Source organism: Eulemur rufifrons, chromosome 30 (assembly GCF_041146395.1).
Source record: "Eulemur rufifrons isolate Redbay chromosome 30, OSU_ERuf_1, whole genome shotgun sequence".
Taxonomy (NCBI): domain Eukaryota; kingdom Metazoa; phylum Chordata; class Mammalia; order Primates; family Lemuridae; genus Eulemur; species Eulemur rufifrons.
In genome coordinates this window covers 61806220-61819198 of record NC_091012.1, presented here as the reverse complement: position 1 = coordinate 61819198, position 12979 = coordinate 61806220, and the positions used below count along the sequence as shown (strand labels likewise).

Here is a 12979-nt window from a genome sequence, read left to right as displayed (position 1 = left end):
GAAATAATGTTTTACCAGCTATCTGAGTATCTCTTAATCCAATCAAGTTGACACCTAAAATTAATTGTCACACATCTTCAATCATGGAAACTCTTAAAGCTGTCATCTACTTTTTCTCTTTGAAATTTTTCTGCTTGATATCTTCCTTGAATACATAATGTGGGATTGTTTTTCTTGTGAATTTTTGTTAGCATTTTCAAAAGATCATTGATGATTTCCTTTTCTGTTTTTAATTAAAAGACATCTTTAGTCAGGTAAAAATCTCTCATTCACTACTGATTTACTCTTGTTCTCAGGTCCTAAAGGCGATCCGGGTCGGACCATAACCCAGCCAGGGAAACCTGGCTTGCCTGGTAACCCAGGCAGAGATGGTGAAGTAGGTCTTCCAGGTATATGAGAATTTTATTCCAAAACATCTTTAATACTGTTGGCTATTTTTATTTGAACATTTCCCTTTCCCAAAAACTGCTGTTTCTCCATAGGTGACCCTGGACTTCCAGGCCAACCAGGCTTACCAGGAATACCTGGTAGCAAAGGAGAACCAGGTATCCCTGGAACTGGGCTTCCTGGACCACCTGGTCCCAAAGGTATGTTGGAATGGGTAGCGAGCAGGGTAGGTTAGCTGATTAGTATGACGTTTTTCTTTGATATAATTCACCAACAAATAAAATGTTATTAATTGTACCTTTTTGTATGCTATAGATGAATAGTCACAGTGCATATGAACTTTTAATTCATTATATTTATCTAAAACAGTCCAGACAAGAAAATGGTGAAATTGTATATATGCTGAAATGATATATAAGCTAAAAAATCATGAGAATTATTGTCTTTTGTGTTTACCATTGTATTCTCAGGGCTTAGAACAGTCCCTGGTACAAAGAAAGCACATGGTAGATACTTGTTGAATTAATGCATTGTGTTAAACAGAAAACAGATTTACTGCATACATATATCTAAGCAATGTTTTATCCTAAATAATATTCTCTTGATTTATTAAAAATTTTCAGGGCTGTTGCTTTAGTTCTGCTTTATTCTTCACAGAATTTATTCTCATGAATGACAAGAGTACACATTGGTTTAAGGACAGTTCTTAAACATATCCTTACTCATTTATACTGTGTGTTTTCTAAAGTGTCAGATATGATTATATGTGTGTAATATCTGCAATTGTTTTTAGCTCATGTCCAGAATTATATAGTAGACCTTTATCATACTATATCCAGATGTAAGCAGAAGAAAAGTTCTTCTGTGTTTTTGTGTGGCATTCATTTCTTACATTAAGTTCTATCTTATTATGTAGTAGCCCTCATTTTTCTTCAGAAGAGCGTATCTCCTACACACTAGTTATATGTGAAAATAAAAGGATCGTAAGGTAATAGAGAGGGAATATCAGGTATCTGTAAGGCCTGATCCTAACCTAAGTAGTCATATAGCATGACACTGTGCTTTTAACATCTTACTTACTGCAGTCACTAAGCATGATTGGATAAGGTGAAAATGTGGGTTTGGGAATTTGGATATCTTTCTTAAAGTGTCTTCTCTTTGGGGATTAAAAATAACGTTATTTTACAGGTTTTCCTGGAATTCCGGGACCTCCAGGAGCACCTGGAACACCTGGAAGAATTGGTTTAGAAGGTCCTCCTGGGCCACCAGGCTTTCCAGGACTGAAGGTCTGGAACATTTTAATTTATTCTTTCTAATTTTCCTATCTCTGCTACCTTTCTTATTTCTAGCTCTCTATTTTGTCGTAGACATCATCCCAAGTCTTCACTATATAGATAAAACTTAACTGTTTTATCTTATCTATTGTCATTTAAAATATTTAACCCTAAATCATCTTCAGTAGTCCAAGAGGTCATATTTGGAGCAAGAAAAATTTTCCGAACCTGTTTGCGAATGGCCAATTCTTTGATTAAATTAGAGAATACAAGTATAATTCAAAGATATTGCAAGTTTGTTTCCAGACCATGGCAGTAAAGTGAATATTACTAAAAAATGCTACCAATCATCTAAACCATCAGCAAGTTGTAATCTTTTTGATGGTGGAGTGTCTTGCCTCAGTGCGGATGGCTGCTGACTGATCCAGGTGGTGCTTGCTGAAGGTTGAGGTGGCTGTGGCAATTTCTTAAAATAAGACAACAATGCAGTTTGCCACATTGATTGACTCTTCCTTTCACAGAAGGTTTCTCTGTAGCGTGTGATGCTGTTTGATGGCATTTTACCCGCAATAGAACTTCTTTCAAAATTGGAGTCAATCCTCTCCCTGCTGTTGCTTTATTAACTAAGTTTATATACTATTCTAAATCTTTTGTTGTCATTTCAACAGTGTTCACAGCATATTCACTAGGATAGATTCCATCTCATGAAACCACTTTTCTTGTTGATCTATAAGAAGCAGCCCCTCATTCACTCAAGTTTTATTATGAGATTGCAGCAAGTCAGTCACATCTTCAGTCTCCACCTCTAATTCTAGTTCTTTTGATATTTCTACCACATCTTCAGTTATTTCCTCCCCTGAAGTCTTGAACCCCACAAAGTCATTCATGAGGGTTGGAATCAACTTCTTCCAAACTCCTATTAATGTTGATATTTTGACCTCCTCCCATGAATCACTAATGTTCTTAATAGCATCTAGAATGGTAAATGCTTTCCAGAAGGTTTTCAATTCACTTTGCCCAGAACCATCAGAGGAATCACTATCTATGGCATCTATAGCCTTACAAAATGTATTTCTTAAATAGTAAGACTTGAAAGTCAAACTGACTCCTTGATCCATGGGGTATAGAATGGATGTTGTGTTAGCAGGCATGAAAATAACATTAATTTCCTTGTACATCTCCCTCAGAGCTCTTGGGTAACTAGATACATTGTCAATGAGCAGTAATATTTTGACAGGAATCTTTTTTTCTGAGCAGTAGGTCTCAACAGTGGGCTTAACATATTCAGTAAACTATGCTGTAAACAGATATGCTGTCATCCAGGCTTTGATGTTCCATTTATAGAGCACAGGCAGAATAGATTTAGCATAATTCTTAAGGGTCCTATGATTTTTGGAATGGTAAAGGAATATTGGCTTCAACTTCAAGTCATCAGCTGCATTAGTCCCTAATAAGAGAGTCAGCTTGTCCTTTGAAGGTTTGAAGTCAGGCATTGACTTCTCTCTAGATTTAAGTCGTGGATGGCATCTTCTTCCAATAGAAGACTATTTCATTGACACAGAAAATCTGTTGTTTAGTGTGGCCATGTTCATCAATTATTTTAGCTGGATATTCTAGATTACTTGGCTGCAGCTTCTACATCAGCACTTGGTGCTTCACCTTGCACTTTTATATTATGGAGACAGCTTCATTTCTTAAACCCTATGAACCAACCTTTGCTAGCTTGCAACTTTTCTTCTGCAGCTTCCTCACCTCTCTCAGCTTTCATACAATTGAAGAGAGTTAGAGCCTTGCTATAGGTTAGGCTTTGGCTGAAGGGAATGTTGTGGCTGGTTTGACATTTTATTCAGATCACTAAAACTTTCTCCATATCACCAATGAGGCTGTTTTCTTTCTTATTCTTGTGTTCACTAAAGTAGCACTTTTGATTTCCTCTGAGAGCTTTTCCTTTGCATTCACAACTTGGCTAACTCTTTGGAACAAGAGGCCTAGTTGTTGGTCTATCTCAGCTTTCGACATGCCTACTCACTAAGCTTAATCATTTCTAGCTTTGGATTTAATGTGAGAAATGTGCGACTCTTTCACTTGAATGCTTAGAGGCCATTATAGAGTTATTAATTGGCCTAATTTCAATATTGTTGTGTCTCAGGGAATAGGGAGACCTGAAGAGAGGGAGCAAGATGGGGGAGTGGCCAGTTGGTAGAGCAGTGAGAACATATATGGGTGTAGTTCATGGTTCCTCAAAACAATTACAATAGTAACATCAAAGATCATTGATCACAGATCACCATAGCAGATATAATAATAATTAAAAAGTTTGAAATATTGCAACAATTACCAAAATGTGACACAGAGACACAAAGTGAGCACATGCTCTTGGAAAAATGGCGCCAATAGACCTGCTTGATGCAGGGTTACCACAAACTTCCAATTTGTAAAACATGTGATATCTGAAAAAGCACAACAGAGGTATGCCTGTGCAATGACTAGCTCCCCCATACATCTATGTAGACTCACCTCTGTCCTTTTCATCTCTATCCATGCCTGTGTGATGATTGGTTGAAATGGCATTGAATATCATGTGAAGACCTTCCCATACTATTGCCCTCTGTTCTAATTCATCACAGATATATAATGCAAATCACTGCTATTGACTTAGTAATAACAACAATAATAATAGGTACTGTGTTTGAGTTACTTTCTATTTTTTTTATAATATCTAATCTCAAATTTTCCTCAGCCAACCTTCAGCAAACTGCTATGTTATGTAATTATCCTGACTGTTCCAATGCATTTTCTCTGTGCTTAATTGATTTAAACTTCCTGTGTTTCATCATAATTACTTATTTTCCATGGAAAAAGCAGTTAACCATGACCCCAGCTCTCACAAGAAAACCACTTCTCTATTGTTTATTTTTATTATAAACATTTTCAAATGAACACAAAAGTAAAAGGAATAATATAATGTGTTTTCATATATTTATCACCCAGATTCAAAATTATTAAGATTTTATCACATTTGCTTCATCTATTCCTTCTTCCTTTGATTAAATATTTTAACCCAAATTTCAAAATCATGTCATTTTGCTTATAAATGCTTCAGTATTCATCTCTAAGTAAATGGACATTTTATTTTAAAAAACACCACCAAAATGCCATTATCATACCTAGTCAAATTGAAAATAATTATTTAGGATTATCTCATACTGTCTATAATCACATTTCCTCGCTTGAGTAGACTGTTCTTTAATCTTATGCTCTTTCATTTATCTCTTTCTTATCCTGAAACCAGTCCAACTCACTGTTTTACTAAACCCTGTTTCCCATCCTTCCAGATGTTTTCTCCAACATACCAATTGCTTTTTATTGAATTATCTTCTCTCCCCAGCATGGAAAAAGAAGTATTACCTTGTATTTTCTGCTTTAAATTCTTTATGGTGAACAGTAAGCACCAGGAACGTCATGGGAGTTTTTGTTGTGTTTTGTCATGTCTATCCTGTAGGGAGAGCCAGGATTTGGATTACCTGGGCCACCTGGGCCACCGGGACTTCCAGGTTTCAAAGGAGCACTGGGTCCAAAAGGTGATCGTGGTTTCCCAGGACCTCCAGGTCCTCCAGGACGCACCGGCTTGGATGGACTACCTGGACCAAAAGGTATGGAGGCTGTTGGTATTTCTCAACTTGCTTTTAACTTTCATAGAAATTGAAACTTTTGGGAAAGTTTATGAGTAATAAGTCCAATTAACTGAAAAGCCCTTGCTGCCCTTCTGTCACTGCTACACTCTTTTTTCCATCCACCATTGATTGTTTTTGTCTTTTTTTCATTGAATAGATTATACAATCATATATGCATGAAAGTAACACTGGGAAGTCTTCCTTCCATCCCATCTTCATGCACTCTGTTCCTCTCCATCCCCATATGTACCCATTTTTTAGTTTCTTATTTATACTTCCAGTGCTCCTCTATAAAAGTACTAGTCAATAAGAATATATTTTTTTACTTTTCTCTATTTCTTAAAGGAAAAAGTACTACTTTTGGCTTTTTTGTACTTTCCATTTAATTTTATATCCTGGATATTGCTCCATATCAGTACATAGAGATCTTGACTTTTTGAAAATAGCTGCTTAAGATTGAATTGCATGGATATAGCATAGTTTATTCCACTAGTTGCTAGACTGGATTTTTGCCAATCTTTCTTATTACAAATAATGCCAGAGTGAATACTGAATACATATTATTTCAGATGTGTGCAGGTATAATAGTAGAATAAAGTAATGAAAATGGATTTTTCTGAGTTAAAGTGTAAATGTATCTCTAGATATTGTCCATTTTCATCATATTATACACCCACCTGCAGTGGATGAGTATGCTTTTTTCCCCACAGCCTTGATAAGTGAGTATTCTGATAAACTCTTAAATTTTTGCTAACCTGATAGAAGTTTCTCAGTATAGTTTACTTTTAAACATTTTACTGTAAAAATTTTCAAACACACAGAAAAAGAATTGTACATTGAACAATGCATATATCTACTGCCTAGATTATACAATTAACATTTTATCTCCCTGCCAATAATTTATTTTTAAAACTTTCAAATGTTCAGCAAATATAAAGAACTTTATAGTGACTACTATATACCCATCACTGATACACTACTATTAACATTTTACTCTACGTGCTTTGTCACATATCTATTTATCCATCCCTCTCTCCATCCATTGATCTATTTTTTTGATGCATTTAAAAATAAATTGCAACAACAGTGTATATCTCCCTAAATACTTAAGCGTGAATACCATAACTAAAATTCTGTAGCTATTTAATTCTTTTATTTTGATATAAAATTCACATTAAATGAGTTGCACAAATATTAAGGGTACGTTTCTGGATTTTGACAAAAGTATACACTTGTGTAACCCAAACACCTATCAAGATACCATACCAAAAATTTCCCTTGTGCCCCTTTCCAGTCAACCCTAACCCAGCAATCACAGTGGCAACTATAACTGTTGAATTTTTTCACCATGCTTGTTCTAGAGCTCTTTATAAATGGAATCATACAGTCTGTACTTTCTTTGTAAGGCTTCTTTCACTCAGCATAATGTTTTTGAGATCCACGCATGTTGTTGTGTTTATCAGCAGTTCTTTTCTTTAATGAAGTTATGAAGTATTTTATTGTAGGAATATGTCATGGATACCTGGACTGTGTCGAGTTTTTTGCTATTTATTATGAATGAAGTTGTTGAGGACATTTTTTACAAGTCTTTTTTGCAGATATGTGCTTTCATTTTGCTTGGATAAATAACTATTAATAAAAGTAGATTTGTTGGGTCATAAGATAGGTATATGCTTAGTTATATAAGAAACTACTAGACCTTTTTCCAAAATGGATGAACCATTTTAAATTCACACCAATATGGTATGAAAGTTTCAGTTCCACATTCTGTCTAATTTTGGAATTTTGGTAGGTGTGTGGTAGTATCATATTGTGGTTTTAATTTACATTTTCCTGATGACTAATAATGTTGAGCTCTTTTTTGTGTACCTGTGAACTATTTACACATTCAAATAATTTGTCCAATTTAAAAGATAGGTTGTTTCTCATTTTATGGTTAAGTTGGAAGTGTTCTTTCTGTATCCTGCATACTGGCCCTTTCTCAGATATGCGTTTATGCACATTTTATACCTATATGGCTTTCCTATTAATTTTCTTAGTATATTTTGATAAACAAAAGCTTTAATTTTATAGAAGTTTCATTTACCTATTTTTTTCTTATATAATTGTAATTTTCTGTATCTTGTCTAAGAAACATTTGCTGCTCCAAAGTTGACAAGATATTCTAAGTTTCAGAAGCTTTATAGTTTTAGTTTCTAGGTTTAAAACTATTGTCTATTTCAAATAATTTTTGTTCAGCATCATTTGTTTAAAATAACCCCCTCTCCATTGGATTACTTTGGGATCTGTGTCAAATCAAATGATTGTATATGTGTGAGTCTATTTCTGAGCTATCGATTCTCTTTTATTTATCTATTTTGCTATCCTTAAGCCAGTACCATACTGTTTCTATTACAGTAGCTTTATAGTGAGACTTGAAGTCAGCTAATGTAACCCACCAACTTTGTTCTTTTTTTAAAAAAAATGGTTTTTGGCTTTATTAGGTCTTTTGTCTTTACTTTCAGGGTGGTTTAAATTTGTGTGCCCCTTCCTATAAGTGAGAACAACTATTTTTTTAAATAGGTTTAAGGGCCATATATATTCTTTTCCTGTGAACTGCTGATGTCATTTACCTATTTCTCTATTGGTTTCTTCTACCTCCTTAATTTTGAGTTCCCTTATTATATACAGGAATAGAAATAGCATAGCTAGTTTGGCATTTTTTTTCCTTTTTGATTTGCAAGGAACTGGCCATTTCTGGTCGATATTTTGTGTGCTAGAGAATAATCCGAACAGGTCTATGCTTCTGAAACATGTTGGATTGATCCCTATTAAAGCAATAAGATGGCCCAGCTCAATTCTAACCAGGGTAGAGCTTCTACCAGCAAAAGCCCTAAACTAGCCCACTAGAAACGCTTCATAGATAAGGTCTTTTAAAAATACCTGTCTGTCTTTGACTAAACAATCCTGGCCAGCTGTAAACTGTAACACTCAAAGTTACACGTAGTATTTCCCAGCAATTATCTCTCCAAGCTATAGATCTGTGATCCCAAAAATTGTAGATAAAGACATTATAAATGATAATATATGTGAAAAACAGTCTCCTTGTGGAAATTTCCCACTCACTATATTTTGTTTACATATGTCCTTGAGACAAGGGTTGTGAAGAAATGTGTTGAAGCCTATTTTAAACGTGAACTTCTTATCAGAAATTTGCCTAATCTTTAGAAGAAAATCTGGGATCCCCATATTATAATAGGAGTTATTCTCAATTACTAAAACCCCAGTATAGTCCTTAAGGTGCTAGAAGAGTAAGTGTTTGTGGTATTCTGCGATGTAAACATTAATATGTACCATCCAAGGAATACTCGAATCAGTAGAAACACAAAAGTATAGACTTTAATCTTGAAGATCTCAAGAGATTGCTCGCTACTGTAAGAAAATCTAGGTGGCATGACCATGATAGCAGTTATCTTAATGGGCACTTTTATGAAAATGTATCAGTAATGTTTTGGATCAATAAACCACAGTCAAAACTCAGCCAGCATATTACAATAAAAATTTACCTACTAGACGCACAGTAGTGTCTGGGTATTAGAACTCAGTAACTAAACTATAAGAAAGGTTAATACAGCACTTTCAAAACAATGTTATGACCAATAATTATTATTAAGGCCAATACTTACCAGGAAATATGTATATGAAGAAGAAAATATGCTTAAGGCCAAACATTAGAATCATATTATACAAAAGAAAAAAACAAGGCGATGACTTTGGAAGCATTCAGTTTACTTCTTATATTACTTTCATTCAGGGTCTCCTCTACGATGCCTGGGAGGTTTTATATATAAGGTGACAATTGAACTGAGTCTTCAGGGAAGGGTGTTCCAGGCAGCAGAAATAACCTGCAAAGGTATCATTCTGACAAATAGAATGGTGTGCTTGGAAATATTGAAAGAAATAAAAATATGTATAATATACCATAGCAACAAAATCTATATCATACCAATATAACAAACAACTGCACATCTATAAATTTGACAAGTTGGATAAAATGGACCAATTTCTTAAAAGATACAAACTATTGAAGGTCACTGAAGAAGAAATAGATAATCCAGATATCTATTTTTAAAAATTGAGTTTGTGGTTAAAAATCTACCAACAAAGAAAACTGCAGGTACAGATGTAATCACTGATAAATTCTAACAAACATTTAAAGAAGCGGATTAATAGAATGTGGTATGTGTATACCATGCATTACTATGCAGCCATAAAAAAAATGGTGAAATAATACCTCTCGTATTAACCTGGATGGAACTGGAGACCATTCTTCTAAGTGAAGTATCACAAGAATGGAAAAGCAAACACCACATGTACTCACCGTTAAATTGGAACTAATCAATCAACACTTATGTGCACATATGGAAGTAACATTCATCGGAAATCAAGCAGGTGGGGGGGGAGGAGGGGATGGGTAAATTTACACCTGATGGGTACAATGCACACTAGCTGGGGGATGGGCACACTTATAACTTTGGCTCAAATGGTACAAAAGCAATTTATGTAACCAAAACGTTTGTACCCTTGTAATATTCTTAAATAAAAAAATAAGATTGACCATATCCTAGGCCACAAAGCATGTCTCAACAAATTTTAAAAAGTAGAAATTATACGATGCATCTTCTCAGACCACAGTGGAATAAAATTAGAAATCAACTCCAACAGAAACTCTCATCTCTTACACAAAGTCATGGAAACTAAACAACCTTCTGCTGAAAGATTATTGGGAGGAAATTAAGATGGAAATCAAAAGATTCTTTGAACTAAATGATAAAGGAGACACAAGTTATCAAAATCTGTGGGACACAGCTGGAGCATAGAGCAGTCCTGAGAGGAAAATCATATCTGTAAATGCCTACATCCAATGGACAGAAAGATCACAAATCAACAGTCTAATGAATCATCTCAAAGAACTGGAAAAGGATGAGCAAACCAACCCCAAACCCAGTAGAAGAAAAGAAATAACAAAGATCAAAGCAGAGGTAAATGAAATTAATAACAAAAAAATTACATGGACTATTAATAAAACAAAAAGTTGGTTCTTTGAAAAAATAAACAAAATTGACAAACGTCTTGTGAAATTAACAAGAAGCAGAAAAGAAAGGACTCTAATAAGCTCAATCAGGAATGAAAAAGGAGAAATTACAACTGATACCACGGAAATACAAAATACCATCTATGAATACTATATAACCTCTATGCACGTAAACTTAAGAACATGGAGGAAATGGAAAAATTTTTAGAAACACACAGCCTCCCTAGGCTGAATCAGGAAGAAATAGAATTCCTGAACAGACAAATATCAAGTACCGAAATTGAAGCAGCAATAAAAAACCTTCCTAAAAAAAAGTCCCGGACTAGATGGTTTTACACCCAGATTTTACCAGAACTACAAAGAAGAACTGGTGCCTATCCTGCAGAAGTTATTCCACAACATCAAGAAGGAAGGAGTCCTCCGCAACATGTTTTATGAAACTATCATCACCCTGATACCAAAACCAGGAAAGGACACAGCAAAAAAAAGAAAACTACAGACCAATATCCCTTATAAATATAGATGCAAAAATTCTCAAAATCCTAGCAAACTGAATTCAGGTGCTTATCAAAAAAATAATCCATCATGGCCAAGTGCTTCATCGAAGAGATGCAGAGATGGTTCAACATACGCAAATCTATAAATGTAATTCACCACATAAATAGAAGCAAAAACAAAGACCATATGATCCTCTCAATAGATGCAGAAAAAGCATTCCACAAAATTCAGCACCCTTTTATGATAAGAACGCTTAACAAAATAAGCATAGACCGGACTTACCTAACAATGATAAAACCGATATATGACACACCCACAGCCAACATCATACTGAATGGGGAAAAATTGAAAGCATTCCTGCTTAGAACTGGAACCAGACAAGGTTGCCCTCTATCAACACTTCTATTCAACATAGTGCTGGAAGTCCTAGCCAGAACAATCAGACAAGAGAAGGAAATCAAGGGCATCCAAATGGGGGCAGAAGGGGCCAAACTATTGTTCTTTGCTGAAGATATGATTTTATATCTAGAAAAGCCCAAAGTTTCTGCCATGAGACTACTGGAATTGCTAAACAAATTCAGCAAAGTCTCAGGTTACAAAATCAATGTACACAAATCAGTAGCATGCCTATACACCAACAACAGTCAAACTGAAAACCAAATCAAAGATTTAATACCCTTCACAATAGCAACAAAGAAAATAAAATACCCAGAAACATATTTAGCTAAGGAGGTGAAAGACCTCTACAGGGAGAACTATGAAACACTGAGGAAGGAAATAGCAGAGGATGTAAACAGGTGGAAAATAATACCATGCTCATGGGTTGGCAGAATCAACATTATTAAAATGTCTGTACTACCCAAAGTTGTCTACAGATTGAATACAATCCCTATTAAGATACCAACACCATTTTTCACAGATCTAGGAAAAATAATTCTATACCTCAAACGGAATGAGAGAAGACTCCATATAGCAAACAAAATCTTAAGCAAAAAGAATAAATTAGGAGGCATCAATTTACCAGACTTCAAGCTATACTAAGGGCTATAGTAACTAAAACAGCATGGTGCTGGCACAAGAACAGAGACATAAAGCAATGGAACAGAACTGAGAACCCAGATATAAAACCATCCTCATATAGCCATCTAGTCTTTGACAAAGCAGACAAAAACATACACTGGGGAAAAGAATCCTTATTTAATAAATGGTGCTGGGAAAATTGGATAGCCACATGTACAAGACTGTAATATGATCTGCACCTTTCACCTCTCACAAAAATCAAATCACGGTGGATAACAGGCTTAAACCTAAGGCATGAAACTGTAAGAATTCTAGAAGAAAATGTTGGAAAAACTCTTATAGACATTGGCGTAGGCAAAGAATTTATGAAGAAGATTCCAAAGGCAATCACAGCAACAACAAAAATAAATAAATGGGACCTAATCAAATTAAATAGCTTCTGCACAGCCAAGGAAACTATCACGAGAGCAAACAGACAACCTAAAGAATGAGAGAAAATATTTACATGTTACGCATCCAATAAAGGGCTGATAACTAGAGTCTATATAGAACTCAGGAAAATCAGCAAGACAAAAAGCAAACAACCCCATTAAGAAGTGGGAAAAATATATGAACAGTAACTTTTCAAAACAAGACTGATTAGTGTCCAACAAACATATGAAAAAATGCTCAATATCTCTAATCATCAGGGAAATGCAAATCAAAACCACAATGAGACATCACATATCCCCAGTGAGAATGGCCTTTATCAAAAAGTCCCAAAACAATAAATGTTGGTGTGGATATGGAGAGATAGGAACACTCATACACTGTTGGTGGGACTGCAAACTAGTACAACCTCTGTGGAAAGCAATATGGAGATACCTCAGAGGTACAAGTAGAACTACCATTTGATCCAGCAATCCCACTACTGGGGATCTACCCAAAAGAACAAAAGACATTATATGAAAAAGACATCTTCACTCGAATGTTTATAGCAGCACAATTCACAATTGCAAAGATGTGGAAACAATCCAAGTGCCCATCAATACATGAGTGGATTAATAAAATGT

The 12979-nt window shown here is 34.9% G+C and overlaps 1 protein-coding gene across 2 annotated transcripts in view; it reads left to right on the top strand.

The window, feature by feature from the left end:
* The window catches only part of COL4A5 (collagen type IV alpha 5 chain), a 229544-nt gene that overhangs the window by 146078 nt on the left and 70487 nt on the right, over positions 1 to 12979 (top strand). For both annotated transcript variants that reach the window (XM_069464364.1, XM_069464363.1), the window contains exons 26-29: positions 297 to 389; positions 483 to 587; positions 1576 to 1673; positions 5164 to 5314. In XM_069464364.1, coding sequence (XP_069320465.1) covers positions 297 to 389; positions 483 to 587; positions 1576 to 1673; positions 5164 to 5314 — 447 coding nt within the window. The remainder of the gene's footprint in view (positions 1 to 296; positions 390 to 482; positions 588 to 1575; positions 1674 to 5163; positions 5315 to 12979) is intronic.